Source organism: Corvus kubaryi, unplaced genomic scaffold (assembly GCF_017639235.1).
Source record: "Corvus kubaryi isolate FWS band 111438036 unplaced genomic scaffold, C.kubaryi_AGA036_p1.0 37398, whole genome shotgun sequence".
Lineage (NCBI taxonomy): Eukaryota > Metazoa > Chordata > Aves > Passeriformes > Corvidae > Corvus > Corvus kubaryi.
Window position 1 is genome coordinate 24,598,203 of NW_024581137.1, and position 18,558 is coordinate 24,616,760.

General features: G+C 41.6%; 1 protein-coding gene across 8 annotated transcripts in view; it reads right to left on the reverse strand.

Annotated features, from left to right (window-relative positions):
- CREB5 (cAMP responsive element binding protein 5) overlaps positions 1–18,558 on the reverse strand; it is a 258,000-nt gene that overhangs the window by 88,849 nt on the left and 150,593 nt on the right. Inside the window, exon 1 of one of the 8 annotated variants that reach the window (XM_042043550.1) lies at positions 14,327–14,423. The exons of the other annotated variants lie outside the window; for them this stretch is intronic. Within the exon in view, the coding sequence (XP_041899484.1) occupies positions 14,327–14,373 (47 nt within the window). The 5' untranslated portion in view covers positions 14,374–14,423. Of the gene's footprint in view, positions 1–14,326; positions 14,424–18,558 lie in introns of those variants that run through there. 8 annotated transcript variants of the gene reach the window in all.

Consider the following 18,558-nt stretch of genomic DNA (forward strand, 5'->3'; position numbering starts at 1 on the left):
CCTTGTATTAGCCTACCAGATAACAAGTCCTTAAAATGGCTCGTACATAAAATTTGATGAGAAACCAATAATTTAGGAATATGTGTACGTTTAGACCAGAAATCTGCCTTTATCGCTCTCTATAGCAACAAACCATCTGAATCAACATTGCACCTCGTATAAATCTGACCCAGTCGATGTAGGATATGCAGCAAAGGTAATCTGTGACTTGAGAAAAGAAAATGCAGCAGTATATATTCAAGACAGTTTGTATTTGGCAGACACATACAACCAGCTGTTTATTCTTCAGCTTATGGCTATACATCTACTGGGACATCCCCCACCCCTGTAAACCTTGCTTAGCTCCTGGTCTTATTTCCAGTGTAGATTTAACCCATAGTTATGGATAAACACAGTGCTTGGGATTTAAAGTTGTGTCATTTAGTATCATTTTTGACATCTCCACACATTATCATGAGCTTCTTTTTCACAAGGGACTCAGGATCTGATTTTAATTTGTAGTAAGGTTATGGTCACAATAAATGTCTACTTCAAATATTCATAAGAAGCCTCTAATGCAAATGGAAACAGAAAGTGGCTGTTTTCTTGTAGTTTCAAAGCCATGTATGTAAAACACACAGTACAGATCTGTTCCACATGCAAACCCATTATCAATCCACCACGGCACCCTGGCTCCTGCCCTGGCAGCAGGCACTCCTGTGCTGAAAAGTCTCAGCAGGTGTTATAGCTTGCATAATGAAGGAACAGGTTATGAAATCATTAGCACCTCAGCTGAGGCTGCCACAGGGATGCCCCTCTGTGTTCATTGTGAAACGTTTCTTTGGCAGCTGCATCCCAGAAGCATATTTGGATGTTGTTGCTTCAGCCTTGCCACACAGAGTGGAAAGTCAGCCAGTATTTTCATGTTCTGAACTTAAGAGCAGGGAATGGAAGTCTCTCTGGTCCACCTCTAGGCTAATTCTCCCCATTTACACATGCCTAATTCTAGGCTTGAAGACCTCTACGAAGCCCAGCTGTCTATAATCACACTCCCAGACCTATGTAGCCAGTGCTGCCAAGGACCTGAGCCATCCCTAAGGAGGCTGGAAGATACTTCAGCTTTGTCAAACACCACATGTTCCAACTCTCCTTGTCCTGCAGGCAGCCGCTGCTAGCAGTGCTTCAGAGCAGCCCAAATGCAGCTGAGAGCTGCCCTCCCCTTGGCTGGAGTCCTGCCTTGGGGTACAATGCACATCCCGTTGGCATTTCCTTCTCCATAAATGCAAGCTCAGGTGAAACTGTGCCAGTTCAAGCAGTTGAAGCTACACTCACTTGTCCCTCTGTAGGAGAATCCATGTCCCCAAGAGAAAGAAGCAAAATCCACTGACAGTCACTCATTGAGCAAGGCATCCAGGGCCCTTTTCATGTTCCTTATGCCAGCCTTGAGACCTTTCCTGCTAGTTTCATAAATATTTGTTAACCATGCCCTTGCCAATGTGCAAGGGAGCACAGCTGTGATCTGGCTCAGGACAATTGGTGGCCCTAAATACCGGAGTATTCGGATCTAAGAAAAGGGAAAATTGTGCCACTTGAAGGAAACCACTAGCATCAGGAACAGAGGAGAACTTGTTGAAAGCAGTGAAATTTTACTGACTTGAGTCACCCTGGGGTCTGGTTCACTGCTATTTGCAAAACTTAAGTCAGTTTTACCAACAGTGTGAGGGAGAGCACACAAAGGAAGGACCTGTGTCAGGTTCCTGAGCATTAAGTCAAGCTGGCTTGGGTTGCTGTCTTTCTGAATCGATGCACTGGGTCATGATTTAAGTAAGTGAGGGGCTGGGGCTTTTTAAAGCAGCATAAGTAAATAGCTAAGCTTGATGTGATATAAAGAGCACCACAACAGAAAGCAGAACTTAACATAGTAACGAAAATCACTTACCCTTAATCATCCCTGAGACAGTGTTTTTACAACACTACTTGATTTATTCAACCAGCAAACATGCCTCCTTTGACTTTTCTAATAACAGGCCATCTCAGCCGTGCTTGTTGGGATTTGAGTTCAGAGATTTTTTAATTAGCATGCCAAGTATATTATTTAAATGTCTTTGATGCCTTTTCTTTAAAATTATTTGCTAAGCAATAAGTCATATTTATTTGCATAGGATGCCCCCCTTTCCCCCTCACAAAAAAAAAAAACCCACACACCAACAAAAAACAAAAAACAAAAAACAAAAAAAAATCAAAACAAAACAAAAAAAAATCAAAACCCAACCCAAAACATGACCAGGAAAGCTTGGAAAAGTAAGAGGTTTGGTCACAGGTATGTAACCAGTGTTGCACATTGCAGAGAACTTTATTGCTTAAAGACCTACTGAAGTCCAGATTCATTGCTGCTGACAAGCCTGCCACTTAGTGTACAAGACCGTATGAAAGGTTGTTTGCTGCATGATTTATGATGGTGCCCTTACTGTAAACTACCTGTGTTCTGCTGAGCAGCTCCATGCTTCTCTCCAATGGAAGGGCCTCAGCTTTTGGAAAAGCTGGACAATTTCTCAAGTGAGTACACTCTTGTGATACTGAGGCTAGCCAGACCACAAACTATTTTATTATGTTGTGCAAAAACCTCTGTGCAAAATAACCCTCTTTAATTAAGATAGAGCAACCAGCACTGTGGTTGTAATTACCTTGCACTGCTTTACCCACGGGCATAATGAAATAAAATTGGGCCCTCTATATTTTTGTTTTTAAACTAAGTAAACCCAAATTAATTTATTCAACTCAAACCAGACAGGTTTCTCTTTAAAAAGAAGGCCTATATGGTTGGAGGGGCTGGTGCAGCAGGCGGAGTGACATGCAGTGATGACTGTGAACTGCAAACTGCTGGCAAAACATTTGGCTTGCCGTTGGTCCGTGGCCAGTATTTTCCTTTGTTAATGAATCCCATATCTTTTCTAAGTTAAGTATTTTTTCTTCTCCCCCTTCATTTTATTTGAAACATATTTTAAATATTTTTGTTTTTATGACGTAGTGGAACATGATACAGCCCCCTCCTAACCCTGAATATGGGAAAATCAATTAAAATTTTGACATTAGGAGCTATGAACATATGGTTTAACTGCTCGGACTTTTTTTGTGAGCAATATATCAAGGATCAGTGCAAAGAGAAATAACAAAATGAGAGCTCTGCATTATGGGATTAAAAGTATACCTACTGAAAGCACATCATAGCCAAACCTTGCTATTCACTGAAAACAAAAACCCTGAAAACTTGGCAAGTTTTGATAGATTTTCTCTTAGACGTAGGATTACATATTTTTCATTTGTGCTCTTTTCTGAGAAAAAAAGGCCATTAAATAAAAATAGTCATTCTGAATGATGTGTTTAATATTTAGTACATTTTGTCTCACCCAAAGGACCTTCATTTTATGACTTAAAGAATGCAATCTTAAAATGGAGTTTTATGGGCTTCTTCATTAACTTCCGACTCGTACCTGAAGAAGGAAAACTAATTGAGGAATACCCCATTGGAACAAAAACAACCATGATTTTCAAATGTAATGATCACTGTGGGCATCAAGTCACACCTGCCCTACTGACCACCAGTCCTTAGGACTATGTGAAAGTGAAAACCCTTCCAGGCCCCTTTGGTATTTCAAATCATCAGAACCTCAGACAGACAAAACTGTAACAAGTCACTGAAACTCCAGGGAAAAAAGGCACCAAAGAGATTTAACTCTCTATTTAACTCTCTAGGTCACTAGGTTTCCACAAAAAGAAGCTCTTTCACAGAGAAAGATTGAAAGATTGGAAATGCTGTTAAAAATGAAGAGTTATTTTTAATCTGTCACTGGTGAAAAAACAAGTTTTTTTCAATCGTCTTTTATGGACATCTAGTCTCCAATCCTGCAATCATCTAGCTACATGAATTTACATGCCCTCCTTTAATATTCCTCAGTTTTACAAACCTTGCAAGATTTCTTCAGCCACACTAACTTGTAGCTAGTTTTACCGAGGGAAGAGATGACGAAAGTATAGCACAATGCATTGCTGGCCCTGAAACCCACACTGGGCGAGGACAAAGATATACTGGAAAAAATTAAGTTGCAAAAGCCTTTTCTGCACCAACCCCCTTATTTTTCATCATGAGACCGGTGCAGTGCTTGTGTTAGAAATGACAGAAAGCTTCTTCTAGAGGCTCTTGATATCAACTCAAACTGCTAAAGTTATATGAGGATAGAGACTTCGATTATCTATAGAGTATGTGCAAATTAAATATACTCTATCACGGTGAATTCACTTGCACTGTAACTGCTGTGATTTATGCAGAAAATTGCAGCCAAGCACAAAAGCTAGAGCAGCACTTTCAGGTTGACCAAATTTATTAAATTCACTAACAAATTGTATTTAATAAATCTTGGAAGTGGAGAAGAATAGAATATTTGGAAAAGCAGAAATTTTTAGCATTTCTAAATATTCCAGTTTGAAATGCCATATTAATCTGGAAATTTACCTAGTTATTTTTAAAAATGTAATTGTCCTGAAAACCTGAGAATGTCTTTGTTCCTTATTTGCACAGAATAATTAAGAAATTAAATCATATTGACTTAACCTGAATTACTATTTTTAAGTTCAGCCACTAAGTCAACAAGTTTGTTATTCACATAAAACTGGTTACCGTTACAGCTCACCTGCCTGAAGCACACCAATGACACAAAAGAAACCTTAAATCTGTCAGTTTTTCTTCATTTCCTGCTCTATTAAAAACAACCCAATATTCCAACTCATTCCTCTCTTTTATGTCTTCTTTCCTAGATTTTTCCTAATTGATTTTAACAGCTAGTTAGAAACCTGAACATCAATATCAGTGTATTAATGAAAAACAGAACTAACACTGGTATTTCAAAGCTATCTTACAGACAGATTAGATTCAGTAATAAATTAACTGGGTAGGAATGCTGTTTTCAAGGGAAAAGACGATATTCTACAGGAAAGTATGGGACTTTTTGTTTTGTTTTCCAAGGGGATTAGCTCTTCCAGCCAGGAAGTTTTCACCACGTGTCCAGATTCCGTGATTTGCTCTGCATCCAACAGCGGTGCAAAATCATCTTTGACATTTACCGAAGCATCAGACGCAGCACTTTAAAAGGACAAAGCTTGTCTTGATCACAAGAAAGGAGTTTGCAAACAAGGTGAATGCATGACAGTAAAGAAGGTGCCAGTGGCGTAGTGAGAACACGGCTCTACACTCTAAGACTGCACTTCTAGAAACTTCATAAATATGAACAACATCCTCCTCTGAGCCTTTTACCTCAAGAAAAATATAAGACTGAGTCAGTGTCACTCCAGAAGTTTTTGTCAGTGAAGAGTCATATACAGGGACTGATCCTCAGTTTTTATGTTCTATTCAATAATAAATTATTAATTTTGCAATAATAAAATAACTGAGCATGCATGATTTTACATGTGATAGCAGTGACAGCATATTGGATAGTCATTAGTTAATGGACAAACATGAACGCTGGGTAAGGTATACAGGGAGTTCACTGCAAAAAGGCATTAATGTGCCATTACTTTTATAGTGGGAACAGCTTTTGCTAGCTAAGTTCCTGTAAAACATACATTTGAGCTTACAGGGATATTAGCAAATGGATCCCTCGCATGGTTATGGACAAAGCTTGTCTCCTAGTTCTGCAAAACATGCTGAAAATAACCATGGGGGGTTCCAAAGTTTTATTTGTTATGGCTTAATTCCCTTACTTTTGTAAAAATAAAAAAAAGGGGGGAGGGGAGGGTACTTTTAAAGAGCTGACTAGTTTGGGAATACATCAGAGATGGATTTTGTCACAAGTTTTTAGAATTCTCCTGCAACTCTTCACTATAAGCAAAAACTTCAGATGCTTAGTCGAGGAGGGAACAAGAACTGTTTAGCTGTTTATAAACTGAAAAAATATTTGGCCGTATTTTGGCTCACATTTCAGCCAAAAAATGGCTGGTTTTCATCATTACTGTTTTATCTTTGCATGTTTATGAGGCATCTACTAAAACTTGAGTGCCCGTCACTTACAGCGTGATGGGAAAGCTAGGGAATGAAGCACCTTGAAGCACAGAGCAATTCAGAGTCCGCATTTAGTGTTACGTGAAGTGCATACATTCTTTATTTCTCAAGTCAAGGTGGACACAAGCAGGCACAGGATATGCTTTAGATGACATTATGTTCTTATCTCAGCTTTTGCTTTTTGTATTGCTTTTTGCTCATCAAAATTCTCCCTGCTTCCACCCCCTGTACAGACAGCCCGTGCTGCCATCATTTCCCAGTGCAGGTCTAGAGAATAGTTTCAGTCAGAAGGTCTGACCCTCAGAGGGTCACCTTGTCCAACCTCCTGCTCCAACCAGGACTAAATGCAGTATCAGAGCAGGCTGCTGGGGTCCTCTTTGTAGACAAAGTGTGAAAATCTACAGTAGTAGAGACTGACTCCAGCCAGTTGCTGTGTCTTGCCAGAGTTCACCTGCTGGAACCTTTCTTTCTTTAGGTCTCATGGAACGTTCTCTCACTGAAACTTGCGCCTGTTGTCTTCCGACTTCATGCTGCAAAGTGGGGCAGACCCTGTCTCCTCTGTAACTACCCTGTAAGTAGCTAAAGGCTGCAATCAGATCCCCTGGTAGCCATCTCTTCAGGCTAAATCAACCAAGTTCCCCTGCTCTCTGCTCCTCTGGCTACTCTCTCCCTTCAGCCTAGGGAAGATGTCCATAAGGCCATCTGTCCTCCGTGCAACTGACCCACCTTACAGTGAGTCACTGCAGACTCACACAAGAATATGTGTGCAGTTTTGGGGTGCCCATTTGCTTGGAGTTGTTCAACAGTCCAAGCAGATTTCACCCAAAACTGCCCCAGACTTTGGTTGGGTGCAGAAATTTTGTATTCCCCTCACAATAGAGATCTTTCTAAGTCCTCTAGGGATTGTTTGGGCAAACCCAAATACCTGACCCTGAGCCAATCAGTTAATTACTATATCTAATGTTTGTCCAATTTGATAATTCCTCTGCACAAGAGACACATGGCAGTGCAGATGTGCCGCTGAAATTCAGTGCTCCTGTGCTCAGTGCTACACGGGGAAGCAACAGACCCTGCCCACATCCAGTTCAATCCGACCTACACTCCGAAACATCCTGTTATTGGAGCACTGCGCTTTTAAAACAAGTCTCCCTGAGATAAAGAACTGTCTTTTAAGGGGAAAAAATAAAGAGGTACTAGAGCTGCAGCTGTCTGTGCTTTCAGTCAAGAACTTGTCCTGGGCAAGACCAGGTGAGACCAAAGTTTAAAACTCTGAAATGTAACACGTGCAGATGCCGGAGTATTATTGCCTGTTTTATCATTTGCTACTCTTCACACTTTCTGGGCATTTGCCCACAGAAACAAGTCAGAAGTAACAGAACCATTTAGAAGAGACACTGAATATCAAACAGAAAATAAAATGTACAAAGCTTAATCATCTTTCAGTGTATAGCAAGTGAGAAACTTATTCTTTTTCAAGACCTTTCTTTAATAACAAAAAAGGTATTTCTCAGCAAAAACAATTCCCAATTTCTCGTGAAAAAATTGTTGTCAAAAGCCCAAATTTTAACAATTACTGAGTCTCATTGGAAAGTTTTCAATCAGCCACACTTTGCTCTTCTAAGAAGACCTTTATAAATTCATGCTTTTCCAACTATCTCTATACTCATTTTTTTCCTATAACATTCACTTATTTTTGCATATTTTTACTAAGGTTGCTGGTAAGGATTTGTACTTTTCCTGAAGTATGTAATGCAGTTTTTTTACAGGGTTCTACAAAGTCTTGTCAAAATAGTTTAAATGAAAAAATGGCTTAATTAATTACTAAAGATTAGAGTATCTACTGAATATACTAGAATTGCAGTAGCTGGGAAAAGTTCTATACTGCACAAGATTAGTAAGTAAAAAGCCAAACTGAAGACTTAGGGATGCACAGCAATGTCCCCCTTTAACTGTTGCTTAAATTTTTACCCTAAATTTGATTTCTCGTTCTTAAAGAAAAACTTGAAATGTGAGGGAGAGCTGAGGAGTGCTAATAGAGTGTCAATTTCAAAAAGAAAGAAACCATCAATCAAGTTTATATACCAATATCACCACCTTAAGTCACGCAACTTGAAATCTTATTCAGGTGATAAATTCTTTCTGGTATGGTTGCTTAGGAATAGCAGAAGTTAATTTTGCATTGCAGTCTCATAAATGGGGGCAGACAGACACACTCACACACACACACCCCCCCCTACATACACAAACAGATCCACACATACAGAGATCTGTGTACCAGTCTGCACTTTGTGCAACACATCCCTCTTTCATATGAATGGCCACAGGAGATGCTTGTCAACACTGGATTCCGATGGCAAGGAATCTGGTGGTTGAGGCAAACTGTAAACTGAACCTTAATTTAGTGTTTATTTTGATTTTTTGGCCAATCTTATTTCTACATGAGTTTTCTAAAGAAACTCACTAATTCAAAGTAGATCAGAAAACTGAAAAGTATTCAGAGCAATGAGAATTCCTGCAGTCCTGTGATACAAGAGAAATAAGAGCTCATATCCTCAGCTGCAGTGAAAGAAAAGTTCATTTTGACCTGGAAACCAAATGATAACAAAGAACACAGTACTGGAACTTTTCTGACATGATATTCAGTTGCCTTAAACTGAGGTCAAGGAAGAATCTGGTCTAGTACATGTTTTTCTCTTCTGGTTTGTAAGACTTCATTTGGAAAAAACTAGCTCGTGTTAAATCTGACATATAAAATTACTGGTGTTGATGGGCTTTTCCAGTGTGGTAAAACATTCAACTGACATTACTTTTGACAGGGCTTGTGATAATGAACTTCTATTATTTTAGTTACTATTTTGTTGCTGCTAATGGGCACAGATTTATTATCTTTAGAAAACAGTGCCCATCTGAAGCACATTGCCCATATTCCTTATGGTCATGGAGCAGCACAAGAGTTGCAGATATCTGCAATAAAATTCTCCATCTTGTTATTTACATGAATATGTCTTGTACTCATACTAATAAAGAGCTTTAATATGCTTGACTAATGGTTGCAATTTTCCAAACATCCTGCAATGCTCTTGAACGAAAGATATGATGTTAAAATGAAGACCACCACAGAAAAACAGCTTGTACTGATCTCAGAAACGACAATTCTCACTCTCACTTAGTAGTTTTTACCAAGAGAATGGCTAGTTTTATTATAATGTTCAGAAATCTTCCAGTAAATTAAAAGTTGTATGTTTTCAATGGAGATACTCATTTTAACACTGGAAGTTGATGCTACAAAGAAACATCAGGCCATAAAATAAAGAATGGAAGAGAGGATGGAATCAACAGCGTTCTGTTAAGTAAATTATACTTTCCTGGCTCTGTCAGGATTCAAAAGACCTAAAAAGCAAAATGTGTGTCACTGGGACTGAAAAATAAATCATGCTATTTTACAATCAAGGCTTTAAAAACGTGTTTGGAGGAAGTCGAGAGGGAGCAAGCACCACAACACAGAAATTCCATGCCACATTTAAAAACAAACACAAGCACCCACGTAGAGAGGAAATCACGCATTAATAGAGATCCAAGGTTCATCAGTCTCTGGGATCACTGTGGCTGAACAAGTAGTTTTCCAAGAGGGCACATTCCAAAGCTAGAGATGTTGAAAAATACGTGGGTGCTCAAAGGACTGAAAAGAGGATAGTTCCACAGATTTTATCCCAAGCCCATCAACTCAGCTCTCCCATTCACTGCAATAAGATTTGGATCAGGCTCAACATCCAAATGTAGTCCTCACTCACTAAAATTGGCTGGTCACACTGGAAACTGTTTGGGCGAGGTACCCCACCCATAAACAGAGCGTTTGGGGAGAGTACGGTAGTAAGCAACAAATAATTTGACTCTTTGCCAAGACTAGGGGTTGTGTCTCTTACTTTTTCACCCTCTGAGACAATAAAACAAGGGCTATAGTAAGGTAATATCTCTGAAGCAATCTAAGAAGGAATGCCAGATGAATGAGAAATAAGAGGATAAGGGTTCCTTCAATTTTGATGTTGAAAGTGGAAGAAATGACTAAGCAACTGAGTACAGAAAGCCACTAGTAGATGGATGCAGTGTTTCCAACAGCTCTTTGCTCTGGGATCTGGTAAGTAGGAAGAAGAATAGGAAGGAAATACAAACCTGAGTGTGGAAAGAGAGTTCCACTGTGGGAATTGCCACATCATCTAGGTGGAAGACAAAGATATGCAAGTCCATTTGCAGGAGAAAGAGAGCATAAACTGAGTTAAGTGGATATTAATGAACGCTAAACAAGGATGGCAAGCCTGCTCTGAACTTACAAATCACATCCGCATTAATATCAAATGAGTTCATTAAGATTAACATTATTATGATGAGTATCAAAGGGATTAAAAGAGATTATGGTAAATAAGGGAGTCAGATAGGAATGAGATGTAATTACCTTCCTATCTGGTTTATCTGTAGCTGCAGAGAAAGACCCAGCATTCACTTCACACTGGTGGAACCTAACTCACATTTTGATCTGAAGTGTAATTTTCAGCAAAGCTGATCTCAACAGTTTGGGCTGAACACGGCCCAGGCATGTGCAGGATGAACAAAAGAAGGGTGGGAAGGTGAGAGGAGAGAGAGATGGGGAAGGGCACAGGAGGCCACTCTGCCCCAGCACCCCCACCCAGGTGCAGGAAACAACTTGGTCTTCCTGCCTGCTGTGTCCAAAACTTGATGAGCTGCCAGCCCTGCCACCACCTCTGTCAAACACCAACACCTGACCTGCTCTGATACCAGCACTCATGACACCAGCTCTGAAAGCTTCTCTGGACTTCACAAACATCAACCAAGTCTTCCAAAAAAGGCTAAGGGAAAGGTCTCAAGTTAGAGCTAGGAAAACTGAGGAATTCAGGAGCAGAGGGATCACATTCAGTGAAATAAAAACAAGCTGTCTGATATTTACCTCTTCCTTTTGTACTGCAACTACAGAACTGGCATTCTTTTGTGCATGCAGAGACCAGCTAAAGAGCACCAAATTATGGCTTAAAATCACACAGCTTATAGAGCAGATATTCTGCCAATGCACACATTCAGCAATGCAGGCAGAAATGTTACTTGGGATCTTGGTGGGGAAAATTTACTGGGACTCGTCCAGCCGGGCTCTGCTCGGAGCAGATTGCCTTTCTTCACGGGCCGACCACGCACAGTTGGCTCTCCAGTGCAAACATCACTCCCAAGCTCTGGTGTGTTTGGCCTCTGGCTTGTTTGACAGGTTACATGTGCTTCTGAATATATCTTCTGATGCTCATTTTCAGAGCACTGTTAACATTTCTCTTGGCTGCTGTTTAAAAATTAGGTCCCTAAAGATATAATCCTTCAATAAGAAAATCCTCTTGCCAAAAGACCCAGCTTCAAATGTGGAACTTGACTGTCAGGGCTGTTGACCTCTGACCATGAAGCTGCAAGTCCCACACATTGGGTCCCAGCAGCTAGCAGCAGAGGAATCCAAATGGGCAGCTACTTTCCTTTTTCTGTTGTCCAAAAAGAACATGCATTTAAAAAGCACCTGTCCAGCACAACCGGAGCTATCTGACTCTAATCTGGACAGTTCTACTTCGTTAATTATGTGTTTTGTTGTTTCAACAACCAATATACATACATACATACATACATACATACATACATACATACATACACCTGTGTGTGTATGCATACGGAATTCACAACTGCAGCTTTCTGAAAGAAGCTTTTACAACTGTTTTTCCTGTGGTGCTGTGTTGAAATCAGTGAAGTAGCAGCAGTAAATTGTAACATAGAGATGCAGTGCACTTCTGAAAGGCAAGAAGGATTTACTTCTTTACACCCTTTACCTAACTTCAGCGAGCATGAATCAGCAGGGTGGATAATTTGTGAAAGTTTAGGTACACAGCAGGGTCATCAGTCAGTCCACACCATCTAGAGCACCAAGATGTTCTCTTTTGCTGCCCTTCCAGACAGGTGACATGTTAATAGCTGGGACCAGACAAGTGAGACTCTGATCCCTTGTGGAATGCAATCCGATACCCAAAGACTCTCAGGACACGCTGCACAGCGTATTTTACGTGGTTTTATAAAAGAAATAGCAGGGATGCATTTCTGCAGAGGAAAGATGGAGTGTGACAGCCTGTTATCTTCTGCCCAGCATCTTGCAAGCATGGCTAGACACTATCCTAGGAAAACACTGATGGACTTTTATTGAACAAAGACTCCAGCCACAAAAGGCAGGAAGGGAAAGAGTGAAGACAAGTCCATCCCAGCATCTAAAGCAGGCAGGCAAAGGAAAGAATCTACTAGGCTTTATTCTGATGGGCCGTGAAGCTGCACTTCCCAACATTTCTAGGAGAAAGTATGAGTCAGAAATCCTACGGGAACTCCTGCAGCAGCCTCCTCAACCCACACCTCCCCAACAGAGCACTGCGCAATCCAATCCATATGGTGTATCTGCACTGCAACGTGGGCCAGGGCTGGGTGCGGCCTTACGTTGGGCTCTCAAATGATAAAAGTTTGGCCCGTGAGCGATTGTTTGTGCTTGAGCAGTTGACTGAGGAGCTTGAAAATCAGGGCACTTAGGGAAAACCTGTGAATAAAGTGCAGGAACATAACAGGTAGACATAAGACAGCTTTGCAGAGGGCTACCAGAGGGAAGGGAAGGCAGGAGCTGGCCACAGGCTCTTGTCTTGTTCAGGAAGAGAGCAGGAGGTTTCGCCACCAACCACAGAACAACACTGTTATTTGGCTCAGTTGGCTCCCAATACAGGTTGTAAAAAAATTAAAAAAAAAAAAATCACGAAACCCCCAAGAGCATGTTTAAGGCTATCTTTAATTAACCAAGCAAATCTGTAGTCCACTGCAACTCCAGTGGACTTCAGTGCTTCCCCAGAGACAGAAATTCCCTTTGAAAGAGGCGTTTGTGAGAGTCATACCTTAAGAGCAGACAGCTCTTGACACAGAAACCTGATGCAGAGCTCGTCCGAGCAGAACGGGTATCCTCAGGACACCAACACACACCTGATAGCACACATTCATCCCACATCTAAACACAACCAATGCCCGAGCACGGGCTTAGTGTTAAACTCTGCGGCCCACCCTGAGGGCAAGGTACTCCCAGTGAACTCCGGGAAGAGCTACCTTTTCTCTCTCCACACCAGACCTAGAGACAGTTAGCTATGTGGAAAAAGACTGAAAGGTCTGTAGGGAGACTGACAGACTTAATAAGACAAGCACAGTGCTCTGTCCTGCAAAGGAAATCCATGTAGGCAGGTGCCCCAGGACCCTAGCAGCTCTAGAGAGCAGAACCGTGGCAGGAGGGGATCTGCTGTGCAGGGTCGGGACCTCCGCGGTTCCAGCTAAGGCAAGACAGCCACGAGCCCGGGGTGAGCTAAGGATCAGAATACTGCTGACAAGTGTTAGGGATGAAACGCTGAGCCTCGTTGGGATGAGCTCTGCAATCTGCCTCCCTTAAACGCTTTATTTTCTACAGCGGATTTCCAACAGTAGAAGCTTTTACTCGCTCTGCTAGGCAGAGGCTGAACTGCTTTCTTCAAACAGTTTCAAATTCGCCAGCCACGCTCGAAGAACCACCCCTTTTTGCCTTTCTCTTTTCTTTTCGCTCTCTCCGGGCTTCTTGTGAAAGCGACATCCAGTTTCAAGCTATTTTAAAAATATCAAAAAACCCCGGTGGAAAATAATTCGCAGCTGTGATAATATCACATTTTTTAAAATATCATAATATAGTTTTACTTTTAATAATAAAAGATAAAAAAGGGGAGTCTGTGAATAATTAGAGAGTGCAGTCTGAAGCCAGTTACAGTCACTGCAATTGATAATAAACTTAAAGCCCCTTGACAGCAGGTAAATGCTTTGCAACCCTGACCCCCTTCCTCTCACATTACTTAACAACCCTGCAGTTCCAGCATTACATCACCGTCCAAGCGATTGGTTCCTGCATTTTAACTCTCTCCCTGTCTCCTCCGATTAGGAACAACATAATGATGGGGGGGGGGGGACACCAAACGACAACAAACTACCAAACTTCTCTCAAGTTTGCTGTGCTCCTTGTTTGGGTTTGGTCTGGTCTTAAAAACAGCTTCTGCTCCTAAGAGCTGAGGTTACACGCACCAGAAAACAAACTCTGTAGAAGTGGAAAAGAGTGGGAAAGGGGGACTCGGGAAGGGAGGAGGAGAGGAGGAGGAGGAAGGCGAGGAGGGGGGGAAACTATATAGAAATCAGAAAAGGAAAAGAAAATTAAAAACAAACCTCATGGACATCACTGAGCCTGAATTCCCTGCTGAGGTGCAGAACATGAGAGCCCTGGAATGAGTGTATGTAGAACTTGAGCCAAAGCTTAACTAGCCCGAGTGAGTCATATCCTTCCCATTTGATTCCCGTCCAAGCGATGATGTAATGCCCGGGCCCTCTCCCTCGCTCCCGCTCGCTGCACTACCTCCCTCCTCCCTTTTTCTCCTTTTTAGCTCAGTGCTGGTGAAGTCACCATTTAAATCTGGCAGCGCTGAAGCAAAAACTTCAATGTAACCAAAACAGCCCCAGGCCAAGTTCCAGACGTACTGAGACTCGGTGGTGCAATTGCCATTGGAAACGAGTAAACAGAGAAAGAAACAGTGCTGCCTGCGAAGGGCCTGCGCAGCTGCCTGCCGGAGCGTAGGAAAACCCTGGGACCAGGGACGGGGCTGACACGATTGACCGGGGATCACCAGAAGATCCTGCGTCCCTCCAGAACGCCCGCACGGGAAGATGCGGCTATTGGAAAAGGAGGAAGACCGAGCCCGAGTTGCGGAGGGCAGCAGAGAAGCAGGGGAGCAGCGTGTATGGGGGGCGAGGGGTCTGGGAGGATGAAGAGCGTTGCTTTGCAGGTTATCCCTTAAACTGGGATTTCTCTGCCTCAGCAGAGCACAGCTGGAATTGAGCCCCAGCTTTTTGAAGGAAAACGACGGAGCTGTTTCTTGCACCGTATTCCTCCATATGCAAACACACAGGTGCAAGGCGGCTTCTTTCCCCTCAACAGAAAAAAGTACCAGGAAAGCCATACGGCACAGCAAGCTTATAACTAACTCACTGCGGTGCTGCTCTTATTGCCTTTCCAGTGTTTCTCTCCCAAGTCTGGGGGGTTTTTAAGCATAGAGAATGTTTCTAAATGGAACTTATAATCAACTTTTACGCACGCAGGGATAAGCTATTGTGGTGCAAAGTCCTCTGCCTCATCAAAGTCCTCCTGATGTTAAATGCTACAGTGGTCGTGGCTGAAAAACCTCTCGTGTCCTCCCTCACAGAGGGCTTTCTCACTGTTCATCACTCCCAACTGATTGTAGTCAATGCAGTACCAAGCAGTTGGTCCACAACAGAAGGCAAAGCCTAAGTAATAATAATAATAACAACAATAATAATAATAAATTAAAATGTCTAAGCACTTATAGCATCCCTGAGCAATCCAAAGACTAATAGCTTCAACATCAAACTGCAGATGTTAAGTATTAATGGCACGTGAAACACCGTAGAAGCATTTAAAAGTGTCTCCTTTCTTTATAGATTGAGAACTATTTCACAAAGCCACTTCGCCTCACATCTCAGAGTGAAACTCAGTCTTCCAACACTCAGTGGATGCACTTATGCCCCCCAAATTTAGAAAACAGTAAGAAAACAGCAAAGTCACTGTGCTTTCTTTTCTTCTTTATGATGATGTGAGTCTATGGAGAATCAATTTCTATTGCCTAGCAGCATTTTACCACACTGGGGTTTTTTTGGGGTGAGTTCTTTAATTGATCACAGCAGCAATGCAAGAGAGATTATTGTGAAGTACCAAAGTCTCCTCCTGAGGATACTCCTACGGTTTTAAATTATGCTTAGAATATATTTCTACGGATCAAAACTATTAGCGTCTGTCATGGTTTGGTCTTGAATTCACATAGATTCAGTCATGAATTCAAATGATGTTTTGTTTAAGATATGTATGATTTTTACAGACAGAATGAGAGGAGGAGAAAACTAAGGGTTTGTCCGATTCAATTAAAAAAAAACAGTTCTCCACAGCAGCCTGACCTGCTGGATGACATCCTCAATTGATATTGATGCTGCAGCCACTCAGAGTGACACCTTTATCAAGCAAGGCAGCTCTGAATTAGAGGTGATCAGCCATAATTATTACTGGCGCCACTGAAGCCTGTGGCTTGACAGCATCAGATGTGGTTGTTATAAAGTTTGGTCCATTGTGTCAATGGCCTGTATAACTCATTTATGTCTGAATTACCAGCTATTGATTTTTTGTCTTCTGTCATGTAATAAAATAAAAGTTAGATCATTCCTAAAGCCCTCTTTTAATTCCAGCCTGGCTGATAGTTTCATTTTAAGCTTACCCCCACCCCCCCCTTCTCCCTCTCAATTTAAAAAAATGCAACTTCCACCCCTTTTTCTGTGCATGTCTAAGAGGTCATCTTCCCTCCTTCCTTCTTTTTATTTTGTCTTCTTACATTTACACTGCTGGATTACACAGCTTCTGCTCATTCAGTTATGCCACTGACATTGCTATAAACTTTGTCATGGGCCCAGGACAGATCCCTGGCTCAGAACACGGGAATGTGGCTACAACCGAGCCACGACTTTAAATCTGCAGGTCCAGTTTTGCAAAGAAGGAAGCTGACAGCTAAAGAGAAAAGGATTACCCTGAGCAACTCGGGTTACCATGGGTCTGCTTGTGCATATATATCCATTCCTACAGTCTTTGGGCCTCTTCTCACTCTTCTGAAAAACCCACATTTCTACCACCGTAGATATTCGAAGCAAAATGCAACCAAAGAGATGATGCAGGATCTGCAGGGTAGTTGTCATCCTGAGGCTTTGAACACTTGCCTGGCAGCTGTGCTCTTTCCAAAAGAAAATTTTGTTCACCAGAAGCAATAGCAGATCCACTGCCCATCTGTGAGCATCTTAACCATAATATCACAGGAGTGACTGCATGTGTATGGCAAATGGCTCTTTTAGTTGTTACTACTTTCATAGACATAAACTCAGAAGAATGTAACTGCTTTCAAAACAGTGTTTTACTGAAGGTATTTTCAGGAGTAAGAGCATTTTCTGAAATGAACAAGAAAGATCAAAGCAGTCTGAGCTACTGATCATTTCTAAATTACTTATTTATACTGAAGTCCTATTTCAAGAAATAAACTGTTTTAAAACAGACATCATGATCCAAAGGAATTAAAAACTTATTTGTTCTTGCTGATGGGAAAACAGAAAGTTCTTTCCAGGCAGGTATCTCCAAAGCCTATTGATTTTTTCTTCCCCCTAACAGGAAACACTGTTTTCCCCTTTTCCTTCCTGTGACAGACCAGTTAATGATAAAGAATATCCTGTGCTCAGAGGAAATTCCACTTGTATGCAAGAGCTCCCTCTTTATCTGTTTACTTGTCTGTCTTTTCATTCTCCCCCCATTCCAACCCCAGCCTTAAATTTCCATGTTCAACAAGAATAGGGCTGTTGTTATGAGAGTTATGGGATGTTTTAATTCTAATGGGAGTCTTCTTCAAACTAGGGCCCTGGCCAGGACAGTTACGACTCCAGCTTAGCTGTCTAGTTCAGGAATTCTTGCAACACCCTCCCTGCAGAATGTTTCATCCTTGGGGAAAGGGTGGTGGGGCACACCACAGATGTTTGGTGTAACTGAAACTTGACAAAAATCACTGCTTCTGCTGAAAGTTTCCAGTCTCAACAACCAGAAAGCTCTGACTTTTAAGAGCCCAAACGTCAGAGTGCACTGGGATTATCCCAAATGCGTATTGTGACAAAGAACTGGGTGTACTGCAGTTGAGATTGTGGATGGACAAATCACAGGTCCTACATGCATTTTAGGTGAGTGTGCCTCATCCAGCCCTTGGGACTGACTTTTGCCTATGTCAATCAGTGGCCCAAAGCATCAGCAAAGACCATGTGGATGAAAGCAGTATAACCTGATAATTTTTTTCCTCCACTGCTTGGCTCTTAAAGAGGCTTGATTAAGAAAATATTCTGTAATAGTGGTCCTGCACTCAGGAAAGTCTCATTTTCTTTCTGACATTATTTTTCATTTCTAACCCAAGAGCCTTACAGTCCCTGTGGAATTAAAGAGGCCAGATAATTTCAGGGTTAAATAAGCTTTAATGACTATCACATGTATGGAACCTTAAACCCAGTATTAAAAATTATTTTTTTAAAGTGGCATCTCTTCCTTTTTTAATTTAAAATAACCATCCAGGTGGTTTCCTAAGGATTTCTTTGCAAATTGCTTCCAGTGAACCTTTTCAGTTACAGACCACTGCAAACCCATGTGGTGGTATTCAGCATTTAGTTCAACTTGGGTGTCCCATGTTTTTGTAGTGGACAGAAGGACTGTCTGCACAAGTGTCTGCACAGGGAGGCTGTTGGAGAAGGCTAGCTGTCACTAGCAGGGACACAAGAAAGAAAATATCCACAATTTCAGAAGAAACTTAAAGAAAGCAGCG